This window comes from Ruditapes philippinarum, unplaced genomic scaffold (assembly GCF_026571515.1).
Source record: "Ruditapes philippinarum isolate M1 unplaced genomic scaffold, ASM2657151v2 ctg461_1_1_1_1, whole genome shotgun sequence".
Classification (NCBI taxonomy): domain Eukaryota; kingdom Metazoa; phylum Mollusca; class Bivalvia; order Venerida; family Veneridae; genus Ruditapes; species Ruditapes philippinarum.
In genome coordinates, this window is record NW_026860321.1 from 77,206 (window position 1) to 93,134 (window position 15,929).

At 32.1% G+C, this 15,929-nt stretch overlaps 1 protein-coding gene across 1 annotated transcript in view; it reads right to left on the reverse strand.

The window, feature by feature from the left end:
* Positions 1–5,154: 5,154 nt before the first annotated feature.
* Positions 5,155–15,929, reverse strand: part of LOC132759645 (protein Aster-B-like) — a 71,340-nt gene continuing 60,565 nt past the window's right edge. Inside the window, exons 14-16 of the mRNA XM_060751456.1 lie at positions 11,840–11,956; positions 9,947–10,067; positions 5,155–8,988 (exon numbers count right to left, since the gene is read on the reverse strand). Of these exons, the coding sequence (XP_060607439.1) occupies positions 8,881–8,988; positions 9,947–10,067; positions 11,840–11,956 (346 nt within the window). The 3' untranslated portion in view covers positions 5,155–8,880. The remainder of the gene's footprint in view (positions 8,989–9,946; positions 10,068–11,839; positions 11,957–15,929) is intronic.

Sequence of the window (15,929 nt, forward strand, 5' to 3'; positions counted from 1 at the left end):
GTGTACTTCTATGCCAATAATTTAGATATTATCAATCAACTTGTTATCTAACAGGCAAAAGAAAGAGCATCGAAACACGAGGCTATCTGATTTGAATTTGGAGGGGGGAGGGGGCAGGTAGCCCCTGAGTATAAATCAGATTGCCCAGTGTTTTGATGTTCTCTCTCTCTTGTATCGTAGGCAAAAATAAAACAGTTTCCCTGTTGTCACAATTTGATACCCCAGAAAAAAATATAACCAATGAACGATCATCTGAATATGATATTTCTACCGCTATCCCTTTATCTGTAGGCACAGATAAACCACCGAAAAAAATGAGCCAATCAAGGTGCATGCTCTGGAGTGCTGGAAACTAATACCTGCACTCCAGTTAACGCACTGTGTATACGATTCAACTCTTGACAATTTTCAACAAAAAGGTCCCCAAATTATTATACAAATACAAGTTAAAGCAGCATTGTAAGTTATACAAGAGAGAGTTATTTGAGTTTTCAAATGACAGCTTCTTCCTATCATAATTTGTCCCGATTCCTACAGATGACTTGAACCTGCCAGCCTTAAAATGAAACTTAAATTTGGAAAGTCCTCTTCTTCATACAAATGTTTAGATAACTTGTTTTTGGGGTAACTTAATCATTTTTGTATTGTAAAAAGACACATTAGGATCAATCCTTGTGGTCAAAATACACCTTGTAATTTAGAAGTAGATGTTATTCAAAGAATTTGTAGATAACTACTCACAGCGGACACATAGTCATCACAAAAGCTCACCTATTATCACAAAGTGCTCAGGTGAACTAATAAAATCAAAAATTAACGTTGAATATATACATCACTTTCAAGTATTTTACTTATTTTAATACAACAAAAAAGGCTCTTGTCTATAATAATGTAACTACTAGTATCTTGCGAAAATGAGGATGTTAAAGCAAAGAGGTAAGTGGCAAACCTGTTGAATTAACGCAACAAGAAAGGATCATTGAGGAGAAACAAGTGTCAGAATATTTATTTTATTCATAGCAATAAAGTCAACAAATAAATAATGGTTTCAACATTTATATATATAAAGATAACATAAGAATGTATCATATAATCATCTCACTCAAACATAGTATTTAATCATTTTTCATATACAATAACATATTTATAGTAAAATGTCAGACTATGTTTCAAATGAAAAAAGTGTCAAGTAACAAAATTTCTTTTATTCAATACCCTACACATTGTATAATGACCATCTAAATCTTGTAGTAGTTTATTCCAACACAAGAAGAATCTGAAATCATGAACAATGGAACCAAAAAAATGAAAACAGTGACACATTTCTATGTCAAACAATCTGATCAGTACTTTCTTTCTTTAATTAGATGGCACAATCGCAACTACTCAGCCCTCTCCGTCAGTCTTCGGATAAGGACCTCGAACACAATAGTATGAATACACAGAACGGATGCAGTATTCCGGTCTAACCTACGCTAAGAAACTAAACATGTAAATAAATAGTAATTTAATGCTAGGAATTGTTGACACGTTTATTTCCAATATATGTAGTTAAAGTCCACCTAAGATATGTGAATTCATAGGTACAAAAGCAAACAATACATTATTTATATATTTACTAATATGGCTGTAGAAACCGAAAGTACAAAAAGCCAACCTGTTGACATTTGGTCGGATTTATTTAAAATTGAACATCAGTGGGCATATTTGAATTACAAATTGTTGCCAGACATATTTTCAAGCATAAGAGTACCGGAACAGACATTAAATGTCAAATATATACATTCGTTTTACATTATCTCTGTTTCTGTTTACATCTGTAAACCACGTGGTAGAACTACTTTCAATCCGTATTGTTTCCGAGGTTAATATTATAGATAATAGCCGAGGCAGTTCCGAATGTTAGATGGCATTCAATAATCATAGTAAAAGACATGATCCAGCATGTAACCCAGATACATTCCCTTGCTGTCATTTTTCAAAATATTAAAGTTGTTGGTTCAGCTTGAACCATATTGATTAAGCAATGTATGATGATACTTTCTGTTTTAAAAAATCAAATCAGACATATATTTTTTTTTATATAATAAGTCTTGGCAAACGATTAATTTATTTCGGATGCTATCGCCACCTAACATATTAAATTAGCTGATTATAATTTTACTTTGACCCTAGAATGAATCCTAACATGATATAATGACTCAGTGAGTGAAATGCTTTGTTTTGTCCCATGCCAGTTATTTCTTGCAATTCTTTAAATGAATAGTACACTTGCCAAGTATTTAATAACCCAAGAGTTCATAATAATTTCTATCATAAATAGTAACAAAAAATCTTCAACACAAAAAAGTGATAACAAACAGGAACAACAAAATCTGTTGTTTTAAAAAACAAGAGGGCCATGATGGCCCTGAGGTCGCTCACCTGTATATAGGCCCCCCAACCCCCACCCCCCCCCCCCAAACGTTGCAGGGCCAATTTAACCCAAGGGCTTTTATTTGCACAAACTCGGTAGACACCCATAAGAAGATGTTTCATGCTAAACATCTAAGCTCTAGCTCATTGGGCTTGATTGAAAGAAGATTTTTTTTAAAGTTTTTACTATATACATATAGTTAAAAACAATGACACCCCTGGGGCCGGGCCAGTTTTGACCCCAGGGCTTTTATTTGAACAAACTTTGTAGACACTTACTAGAAGATGTTTCATGCTTAATATCTAAACTCTAGCTCTTTTGGTTCTTTAAAAGAAGATTTCTTAAGTTTTTACTATATGCATATAGGGAAAATCAATGACCCCCCTGGGGCGGGGCCAATTTTGACCCCAGGGCTTTTATTTGAACAAACTTGGTAGACACCTATTAGAACATGTTTGATGCTAAATATCTTGGCCATAGCTCTTTGAGTTCTTTAAAAGAAGATTTTTTAAGTTTTTACTATATGCATATACAGTCTAACTTGCCCATGCGACCACGTGTATTAAGCGACTTTTGTCTTAAACGACCACTTTAAATTCCCCCCGATCATTTTCTCTCTATATCTTTAATGTATTAAGCGACTTTTGCTCAACGCGACCAGCGACCGCTAATTAGTCACCTAATTGACATCAATCTTTTCATTAAACGACCACTTTTACCTGTTAAGTAATTGTGTTTTTAGAGAACGCCACCTCGTTATGTCACAGGTGTCAGCAATCAAAACACAACAATAAACGTGTGAAAAACTCTATTTCCCATACCGTTTTAGCGGATGCAAATGAAGTTAAGTATACGCGTGAGGTGTATTATCCAATAATATCGGAAAAACAATGCAACGCTCCGCCCATACTGAGATGGTGTATACGCTTCGCTTGTTGACATTTAGACTGCATTGAATTGACCTTGAACTTGATCAGCCATTAAATTAATCGTAACAAATTATTTCAAATGGAAAAATGCACAACAGAAAAACATCTTCACTAATAGGGGTTTCGTGTTGGAGACAAGGAAAAACAACGGAGAAGTTAAAAAATTCTGGAAAAAATGTCAAACATGTACGTAATGGATCAAAACTATTTTGTCATTAAATACCAGAACGTTATTTTTACATTTGCATCCGTTTAGATTATCGGAGCGTACTTATCATTCAACATTTATATAAAAATGAAGTTGAAAAACAATCCTATCGAATAAAAAAGATGTCATTTATAAATTTTGACTTTTTATAGATTGCTGAATGTCTTAAGAGACCGTTTCATTAAGCGACCGTTTTTGGTGTTTCCCTTGCCCGGTCGCTTAATACACGTTTGACTGTAGTTAAAAACAATGACCCCCCAGGGCGGGGCCAATTTTGACCCCAGGGCTTTTATTTGAACAAACTTGGTAGACACCCATTAGAACATGTTTCATGCTAAATATCTTAGCTGTAGCTCTTTTGGTTCTTTAAAAGAAGATTTTTTAAGTTTTTACTATATGTATATAGGGAAAATCAACGACCCCCCGGGGCTGTGCCAATTTTGACCCCAGGGCTTTTATTTGAACAAACTTGGTAGACACCTATTAGAACATGTTTGATGCTAAATATCTTAGCCATAGCTCTTTGAGTTCTTTAAAAGAAGATTTTTTAAGTTTTTACTATATGCATATAGGGAAAATCAATGACCCCCCAGGGCGGGGCCAATTTTGACCCCAGGGCTTTTATTTGAACAAACTTGGTAGACACCCATAAGAAGATGTTTCATGCTAAATATCTTAGCTGTAGCTCTTTTGGTTCTTTAAAAGAAGATTTTTTAAGTTTTTACTATATGCATAAAGGGAAAATCAATGACCCCCCGGGGCGGGGCCAATTTTGACCCCAGGGCTTTTATTTGAACAAACTTGGTAGACACTCACTAGAAGATGTTTTATGCCAAATATCTTAGCTCTAGCTCTTATGGTTTTTTAAAAGAAGATATTTAAAGTTTTTTCTTTCGGTTGCCATGGCAACCAGAGTTCTGCATGGAATTAAATTCTTTGAACAATTTTTAAAGGTGACCACCAAAGGAACATTCCTGTTAAGTTTGGATGAAATTGGCTTAGTGGTTTATGAGGAGATGTCATTTAAAGTAAAAGTTTACGGACGGACGGACGCCGGACGAAAAGCGATCACAAAAGCTCACCCTGTCACTTTGTGACAGGTGAGCTAAAAAGCAAAATGCTTTGCAATGGCTTTACTAAATGCTGTCACATGCATACTAGGTCAGTATTTATTTAAGCATTAAGTTTCAACCAAAATAAAAATCTACAAATTTCCCATTGTTTTTAGAACATTTTATTATATACTTTGAAATGAAATATTGAGAAATATTGATGAAATAAAATGCATATTTTCATTTTCCGTATTTTCACTGTAAAAATTTATTTTTCACTGCAGTGAAACATATTTTCCGTATTTTCACTGGTGTCTTCCCGGACTACTTTCTTTTAAATTCTGCAAGTTCTCAAAATTTAAGGGAAAGTTTTGCAAATTTGAATGTCCAGAAAGAGAAAAATGTATATAATAAACAGAAAATTCAAGTTTTTTCTATAAATACATGATTTATTTTCATCTTGTGGCATGAAAATTACCATATTTCACTCGTGGCTACCGCCACTCATGAAATATTTATTTTCATACCACTTGATGAAAATAAATCATGTATTTATAGAAAAAACTTGAATATCCTCTATATATTAAAATAATTTTATATGGAATGTATGACACTGATAAGACATTGCACTATGATAATGCAGTTTGTAACAATTCTATCAGATACTGCAACAGCAATGGCCACAGCAAGGCTGAAAAATACCACCTTAAATTCTATCTCTGTAACAAAAAATAAATTATGCTTTCATACTTACATAATATATTGAAAATATCAACTTTTATGGCAAAGATTTTCAGTATCGAAGTTTCATAGCTTATTCAAACAAAACAATATATTACCAAGTAAAATTAACACAACCAAATGAAATAGTAATGGATAGCTCAGTTTGATAAGACATCATGTTGTGATATGTACTAGATGAAGTGTCTCTAGACATGGATTTCTCATTACATAAATGGTCTCAAACTATATTTTAAAATCATACTATCTCAAACTAAACAACAGTTCTCATTAAAATGATATTCATATCAACAAATCTCTCTAATAACAATATACAGAATCAAACAAAGGAAACTCAATTCAACCAGGAATTTGAAATGATTCATATTGAATGTTTATTGTACTACATTCAACCAGGAATTCTAAAGGCAAATTAAAAACTAAAGACAGTCTAATGAAGTCGAAAATGTAACATGATATAGCACAATGATTTGTTGTAAATGTTTATTGTATTAACACTGAAATATTTGCTCATATATTCATAACGATGAGATATATTTCATACATTCAGTATTGCCCTAGTATTTTTCACTTAGTTAAAACCTTCAAAGAAACAAGAAGGAATCTTGTTGTCAAATTATACTGAAAATTTGGCACAGAAATCTAAATCATTTTGACTTTCAAACACCTTCAAGGTTTTAGTCAATCTCATTAAAATCATATCCTAACTGTCACTCCACTAGTCTTTGCTAGGTAGCGAAGAGTTACAGAGTGAAAACAATGACCTGATGTTAATGAGATTGGGTATTAGTCAAAACAAACACATCTACGCATTCATGTACACAATATCGATCATTCAATTTCTAAACTGAAAAATATTATGTTGAACTTTAATAAGATCATACGAGTATTTCTTGAAGAAATTAGTTGATATTTTCTTATTAAAGTAAAGGTGAGGATGAAATGTGTAGGCATTGAGCACAGGATTCCTTTCTAATAGTACGTAGGTTTATATCATACTTTCACCTTTCACACGGTCTACTCTATCTGGGTGTCAAAATATGGGAGAATGTTAACAAAACATCGAGACATTACAGTCTGTGAATACCAGCAGCAATAAGACTTGCTATACATATCATGATTATAGAGGTAGACCAGGCTATTCATCACTTACTCTTTTGGCTGCTTAGTTTTCATATTTCCCCTTGAGGCCGAGGGGTTGCCTGTAAGGTTCTAAGCATCAGAATAGCAGCCACCATTAATTCCTGCATGATCATAATAGGCAACTTGTCTATCAATCTCTTAGCTCTATTTGGTGAGGTGGTTTTGACTCCTGGTGTTGCTTTAAGTTTGTAACAACCAAGGTTAGTGACAATCACTTTTCCTGTTTCAGCACCATATGACCTAAATTGTGTTGGTATGCCATTAAGACCAACAGAACAAAACAAAAAGTTTTTCATATTTCAATATTAAAATCTCTATACTAATTAAAAGAAGGGTGATTCCAAATATAAACCATGGTAAGTTTGTTGCATTCAGTCAGAAGAATAAAATGTCAATTTACCTAACTTTAAAGAATATAGTCTTGCGAACTATGCATGAATTATTTACATATTTCTTATTATAAGTAAATCCCAATATTAATCCTTCCTTTAAAGATGCATAATTTAAATTCTATTTGTCTTACACATTTTAAGAATATGCACACATTTTTGAGCAAATAACTAAATAATGTTCTTTAACTTTTGAATGATAGTGCTATAATAGAACGAAAATTAAAAATAAATAATGTCATATTAACTAGAGAAACATCAACATTTAAAATGTCTTCTTTAATACTGTAGTAACAGTGTTGTCAAAGTATGTAATGTCTCTTAATAGAACAAGAGCTAGGCAACAATCTGACAATGTTTTTTGTTACAAAGAAATACGACAAAAACCCAATAATGTCTTGTATTACACTAGAGTAGGAACAAAATATGAAACGTTTTTTAAATACAGTGTGATAAAAATGTAATATGCCTAAAATTACACTAAAGTTAGCCTAAAATTTGATGAACAAAATGTCATTTATAACAAAGAAGTAACACAAAAATCTGACATTGTCTTCAATTACACTACAAATTGGCAAAAATATTAAATGTCTTTTAAAAACAGCGAGGTCAAATTACAAAATGTCATAAATTACAAAACAGATGGGATCTCTTATATTACACTGAAGTAAGGTGAAAATCTGACTGTTTTACTTACATTAGAGCAGTAGGTAAAAATATGACATGTCTATCATTACACTTGAGTCAGGAAAAACTCTGATGTCTTTAATTACACTGAAGGACATAAATCTGTAATGTTTTAATATCAAAATCTATAATGTCTTTGATACCACTAGAGCAGGGCGAAAATCTGTAATGTCTTTGACAAGACTAGAGCAGGGCCAAAATCTGTAAAATCTTTGATTATACATGTACTAGAGAAGCAGGACCACAATGTGCAATCTCTTAAAACCCTATTAGAATTGGATTAAAATTGGAAATGTTTGTTAAAGTACTAAAATAGGGCCAACATGTGTGTTGTGTTTTAATCTACATTCTTAAAGAGCAAAAATTCAGGAGCAAAAAAGAACATATTTTTCACTACAAGTAGGCCAAAATTCTGTAACATCTTTGTTCACCTTTGAGTTAAACCAAAAATAGAGAGCATTAATAACACTACACATGGACAAAGAAAAGAATATTGTAATCATGCTATATTCATAAATTACTCCAAAACAGAACATAAATTATATTTTCCCTCTCATTTCTTAACACTCGTAACAGGTATTCTTATAAATGCATTAGCATTTGCAATTATAGAAAGGTCTAACTAAAAACAGGAAAAAGCTTATTGTAAAATATTTACTGTGATCACATTTGTTTTGAGATTTTATCTCATAATCACATTTTACCAGCAAAGATGTAAAATAATCACTTTACAATGTAAATAATCTATATAAAGCATCATAATCACACGTATTTGGCCACCAGATATAAACCTCATCATCACAATACAAAACACAGTCTTATGATCATTTTCCTTCTCATGACTGATCCTTTATTGGAAGATGATCACACATTTAACCCACAGATATAGTTATAGTGATCACACTTGATCATTGAGACATAGCTCCTAATAGAATATCAACACTTTACACCAGCAGAAATTCATTGCACAATATTATTCTTTTTATTTTTTGATCATTACTTTGTTCAGAAATGCAAGTTTCTAATTTGAGACTTGACTCTGAACGTCATTGCACATCATTCTCTTTGGTAACCGCAGGGTTTGTTTGGCTAGCATGTGGAGATAACTCTGCTGCCAGCTGCTTCATGAGTTGTCTCCCTTATAACAGGGTTTGTTCAGCTAGCATGTGGACATAACTCTGCTAAGAGCCAGTTATGAGTTGTCTCCCTTATAACAGGCTTTGTTCAGCTAACTTGAAGAGATAACTCTGCCTGCCAAGAGTTGGTTTTTCCATTTCACAGAATTTGTTCAGCTAGCTTGTAGAAGGTAACTCTGCTAGGAGCCAGTGCAAGAGTCGACCTCCTTATCACAGAATTTTTCAGTACTATACTTTAAAGCTCCAGCATCTATATGATCTTTTAAACTTATTAAAGTCTGTTTCATCTGTAATAGAAAGCAAAAATACATATAAACTTAAACTGATAATGACTGAAAGCTTTAACTCATTATATATAACCTATAGAGGATATTTAGTAAGTGCGGATTTAATAAATCATACTGTTTTATTAAACGAGTTCAATAAATAGTATTGAATCTACACAAAGATAATATTCTATTTATCACATATCCAAATTAATAATGGTTTACAGTTAAAAAAAAAAAGAGTTATTTTTCGTTGATGCGCCAAAGATGAATGCTAAAATAAGCATGCTTTAAAGCTATGTTTGTATGTAACGCAAATGATGGCATGTCAAGTGTTATTACAATAGTGTAATATCTATTTTTTATTATATCATTAAATAGCCTTATTACATTTCTGCGCTAAAGTTTATGTAGCAAAAGAAATTTATAAAAACAATAATGTTGAAATTATAAATTTGTATACATCTTTCAATGAGAATACTACCTTACAAACTTCAGATGTACATGTAAGAAACTTGACTATATACTTAACTAATTTAAGACGCTGACGGACAAGAATGGAATCTTTTTCTTCATTATTTATTTTTTGTTGGATTTTTAAGTCACACTGACTCTGTATTGCTTATATGGCCACTTTACAGCTTTTTGGTACAGAAAGACCTCAGGGTTCTCTCTGTGTTTTTTCAACACAAGCCAGCACCCGAGTTTTAACAATTATGTTCCATAAATAGATTCCTCATATGAAAGAATTCAAGGCCCCATGTGGGATTTGAAACCACAGCAGTCAGGGGCAAGTTACTTATATAAAAATCACAATTTTTATAAAACAATGTCTACAACTGAAATGAACAATCATAGTTATAATATCAGTAGAACTCTTTGCTCATATCCTGCCCAAACACACTTGAACTTTAAGTTCTGAAAAGCTAAAAGAATGTATAAATTTTACTGACATCTAGATCCTTATTAAAGAACTCACCTGATCCACCATTGTTATTGAGGCACCAAGCAGATCTTGCCATTTACTCATCTCAGCGTCATGTAACATCTGTTGATGCCGTAATAACTCCACCCACTCCTCATGTGACTTTGGAGGATGTCTGATCAAAAAACAAAACAAAATGATTTCTTCATAAAATACATTTAAATATATTCACCACACCATAAGCTGCTCAAGGTTCAAAGTTCGAATTAAGACTATCCCATTGCACAACCCAAGTTGCAAAAGGATGAAAGATGCAGATCATAGTTCAAATCAAGAATGCCCCATTGTCAGCTTAAATTTATGAAAATAATTTTGCCTCAAGTTTAATTATTTAACCTGGCTTTGTTATTAGTTCCTGAAACTCATGCTCAAAATTAAACCCCAAATTTAATCAATTAACCAAACTTTCCTATTTGTTACTAAAACCTGTGTAATTAATTTATCCTAAATAAACCTATGTTAATAATTGCTCCTGAAACCTACGTAATTAACTGTTCCTCAATTAATAGTAAAACCCTACAATGCCATTTGCTACCTGAATTCATGCTTAAAACATAAGACAAATTTAAATCCAGGCTGAAGTTATATTATTTAAACCTACTTTGTCATTTGTTATAGAAATTTATACTTTTACCACTGCACAGAATTTACTGATAACAGATATACCTTTCTATTGTATTAGCTGCAGAATTTAATGTTTTATCTGCTCAAAATTTAATTTATCCCCTTTACTAAGCTATTCTTCTGCCAAATTTTTTGTTCACAAATAAAACCATCAATTAACCATTAGCCTGGTGGATGCAACTGATTCTACCTGTAGGACCAATGCAGACCAAAATCTGCCAGCACATATGTGCTGTTGAATCATGATTTGCACTGTTCCACATTCACTCTGTACAAATGAAATTTTCGCTAAAAATGTCCCTAAAAATGATGAATAGTTTTGCCTTGATTGAAAGATGGACAAGTCTATTTAAGCTATTTAGTGTAGTTAGAGTATATTGCTCTCTGGCTGATACTTTCTTCATTAAATGTTGCTACATCTCTCAATTTGTTGTCCATTATTATATATGGCTATTCTATTATCCTCCCTGTAACTGTAATTGTGTTAAAATCTATACATCTAGACTTAATAATACATTTATGTAATCATATCTCAACAGGCACTAAGTTTTATTACTGTAGACAGACCCGGTGGGATAAAAACACGAAAACCAAATTTATTATGACAAGATCTGTAACAAACATCAAAAACGACACAAAATCTAATAGCAGTTACCAAGCAAGCCAGAAATGAAATTCCATTGGGGATCAATAAATCAAATTCAATTTAGAATCCTTGCATGTCAAAGAAAGATGCATGGCTTTCACAGGTTTTCAATAAATTACAAATCTGTTGCCATATAACAAAATTCTTAAATGCATTTCGTCATCAATCACCTATCAACATAGTTTACAATTTCAATTGCAAACCCTGGTTATAAAGACCAGAAATTTTCCATAAATCTTTGATCAAACTGCCTTGCTTAAAATTTGGGACTATTTATTTCTATCCTGAGTGGTTATCTCAAATTTCAAAAGCTAAAATCTAATGCAGGAAACATAACAGTGTCTTCACAGACTGTACAAAGAAATCTAAGATCTCAGCCCTCCTGGTGTAACATCACGTTACATCATGTGACACCAGTGCTGCTTTAGTTCTGGAAGCAAACTTGTCAGTCAAAGAAATAAGCTCTAATTTTTTTATTCATAATGGGTTTAAATCAAGATTTTGCACAGAAGACTGCAAAGTGCTACAATTTAAAAACACTTATAACACTCAAATCAAGCAAGGTTACTGAACTATTCGACAGTCTACAAATAACAAAGGTTGATATTTATACTTACTTAGCAAAACTATGTACAGCCTCTTGTGAGTTAGGCAGGTAGAGAACGTTGGCCACAGTTTCCAGGGACCATAGTTTGTAGAACAGTAAGGCATTAAACATAACTAAGAGAACTAGTCTGAAAAAAGAAAATAACAGAAATGACATATTTTGAAAATAATATATTTATCAAAAGATGAATTTATTTACAAATTGATAAATTAAAAAAATAACATTCTCTTTGAATAAGTTTAACAATCTGAATATAAGGTCAAACATCTGATTACAAAGACAGCCATAGCTTCATATTTCATTACATGAGTCACTTAGGACAGTATTACACTGACCCTTTGTCTGGCTATGCCATTAACAACTTTTATTTTTCATTAATTAGTTTTTTATACTGCTTACCCTGCTGGAGACAACTAAGTGCAGACCAAGATCAACTAGCATGTCTATGTCATCTGACAATAGTGTGCACTGTTCACACTGCGTGTTAGTCCATACATATTTTGAAATTTTCCCTAAAAGTGATGAATAATTTTGACCAGATTGAAAGGGCAAGTCCATTGAAGACTGAATATTAAGCAAACAGTGCAGACCATGATCAGACAGCACAGATGTGCCCAGTTAATTGTGGTCTGCATAGGTAGAATTTGTTAGGGGTTAAGCCAATTCTTTTTCTCTTGCATACTATGATACAATATACTGTTACATATTTCTAAGCACAATGCTCATAATTATTGACCAATGAAATGTCAGCTTTTATAGCCTGATCAGACTTAATCAAGAAAAAACACAGTAGTATCACTTCCAGACAGATCATGTACTAAAAGATTATCTTAAGGCAGGAGATTGTACTTCAAGCATTATAAAAAAGAAATCATTTCGACGGTGCTGGGCAAAGACCTGTAATGAAATGAGTCTATAAAATGAAGACATTTATCTTACATCACATGATTATTGGTCTTTGTTAAACAGACTTGACAATAATTTCCTGTCTTCAAGAAGACCAGAAACCATACAGATTGATATACAAGACACTAACAATGATGACTCCTTCTTGCCAAATGACAAACCCCTTTTTGAAGAAACAAAACTTTTTAAACCGCATGCTTGACTATTTAAGTCTTTTTTATTTAAGTGCTTGACAGAAAAAGAGGGTATAATCTGTTTTAAAAAACCAAAAGTTTTTAATTGCTAAAATTGGGAAACCCGGGGGAAAAAGGGTAATTTTAACCAATTTTTTTTTTAAATTTTTGGGGATCAATTGATGCATAAAATTTTTTAACTAACCAAAATTAAGAACAATTTTGGGTTCAAAAACTTTTTATTTTTTAAATGTAAACTTTAAAAATTTCAGCAAAATACGTCTAAAAATTTTTTAAAGGGTTTTTTAAAGAAATAAATTTTTAAAACCCAATTTTAAAAAAACAATTATTTTAAAAGGATAGATTATTTTAGCAACTTTTTTTTTGGGCTGTAGAAACAATGAAAAAAGTTATGTAATGTAAATTTTGTTTTTTTGGGTTTTTTGTCACATAACATAAGGTCAATTTAGACCCCCCCCGGGGGGAAACCCAGGGTTCCCTGCTTATTTTGGACAAACCCCTTAGAAACCCCCAATTCCTAAGCTACTGGGTTTTTAAGAAGATAAAGTTTCCCCGTGGGATTTGAAAAATTGGGGGAAAGGGGTTTGAGAAGCCTTTTAAGAAAATACACACAAGTTTTGCCACCAAAAGTTTTAAAAACTTAAAAATGCAAAATTTTTGTACTTTAAAATAACTAATTCATGAAAACCCACAGTAATTTTACAGGAAAAATGCAGTTTCCCAAAAAAATTTTGCTTTTATTTTTAGAATAAATGGGAAAAAATTTACAAATTTTCAAAATTTCTGGTAAAAAGTATTTTCCCCCAAAATTTGTGAAAGTATTAAAATCATTTGAATTGAAAATATTTCTGAAATCTTAGGGTATTTTTTTTTCGTAATATTAATGGAGAAAGTAAAAAATTACCATAAAAATCATTAACAGGCTAAAATGCCTGTTTTATTCAAGGGCCATAACTGATCATTTCTAAAATCGCCTCAGGAGTTTTTGTGGAGTAGTCTGGACAAGTTTTGTGATAGATAAACAGACAGACAAACAGCTGAGAAGTAATTCCTACATGTCACTGCTACTCTGTAGCAGGCGACACAAAAAAAATCAAATCAAACTGACCCTTAATATTTAACCCAATCATACTGCAGCTTACAAACAGTATAAAAAAAACATCCCATCAAACGGCTCCTTATATTTTGCAAGTTGGACAAACAGTCCTAATCTGGGGACTTATGAAACAAATATCACCGATGAAAAGAAAAGTAATTGCATAGTATATCAGACAAATCCAATTATCTTTAAAACCTCTGGGATGTGAAATTGGATATTAAAGTAAATTTTATGAGCGCAGCCATTGAAATTGCTTGAATCATTAAGCTTCATAAACATTCACTGTGCTGTGTGTTCTACTCTTTTGGTGTTGTTTAAACTCATTTCATGCAGCAGATCTAATAGAATGAAAAGAACACTTTAGAGGTAGATGACCTAAGTTTCCATTTCAAATACATACAAATTTACAAAGAAAATGAAAATTCAGATACCACAACTTATTATTTACATTTTCTAGTTGTTCAAGATATAACTTGGAAAATGAAAAACATTTCTGTCCTTTTGTTTTTTGTTCAAATTTGCTGTTTTTTTCTTTTTACCCGTCTATAAGAACAGAAGATTTGGACCTCAAAAAAGAAAAAAAAAAATGAAAAGGAGCTGAGCAACAGTAATACCTTTAGGGTGTTAATATTTTTGTACAGGAAACTATTGATAAAGCCATAAGATTGATGTCATAGAGTGGGAGAATAAAGTGTTAAGTCTTAATGGCAAATAAAAATTAAGAGGGTCTGTACTCTCTGTGCCTGAAAGGGCAGATGGACCCTCATTAAGTATAGAACACAACACAAAATCAAACTCGTCGTAGGTTTAATGTCACATCAAAAATGACTGTACCTCAGTATACACAGTGTGATAGATGCCTGATCTACACCTATTTCAACAATCACTTTTCAAAATGCTAATTAATACAAATTAAACAGTGCATTTTATTTATAACATTATTGCCTAAAATTACGTTTTTACAATATTACGCATTTCTCAGAATATTTTGGCCATTATAATTTAACTATTTTATCAATGTAGAAAAAAAGAGTTCAATATTATTCAAAACCAAAGAAATTCACTGCTAGCAACAAAAAGCCAATAAATCTACAACAAAGTCAGAAAATGTCACTGAAGTTTCTATATGGCATTTTAAACAAGCATTTATCTCCAGGAAAGGCCTGATGGTGATGTATCACAAATGTTCTATATTAGACAAACTGAAAGCGCACTGCCTTGGAAAATTATGATTAAAGACTATTTATTCACTGTAGGTGTAAAACCATTTTTCATGGAAAAGAAAGATAAATCATAGGCTGAGGTTTTTCTGAGATGTAACTGACTGGTCAATGTAATAACTTTAAAGCAGTATGCCTTCAGATTTATGCTAATTTTCATGAAAATTTTGAAAACGTATTTTAAAAAAGTAAAATACCAGTATTGTAAAATGAACAAAGATTGCAAAATTTAATTTTGAATTAGCAAAAAGAGGTCAAAATATGCAAAAATAGCACATACTGTCTTAGTCATGCAGTAGAAATATGGTGATAAAAACTGCTAAATCAGTCATTAATTAACATAGTAAATTTTTAGTTGAATCTTATTATTATTCTTATTAAAATCTTTGAGCAGTTTCCCCCAGTTTCATTTTCTAGAAATATTTTGGCTTATCTGGAGGCATACAGACAGAAAAAAACTCTTAGTTTTATGCTGCCATGATGTGATCTCAACTTAACTCCTTGAAATGTCAGAAATAAAAATGATTAATCTTTGCCACTACTATAATAGCCAGGCCAGTCGGCACAAATCAACAGCCAACAGTGCATGCAACAATGCCTGCACAGACAGCTCAAAACTGGTTGAATAGGCAAACAGCTATTAACCCATAACCTGACAAATTTCTTAAATGGATTTGTCTA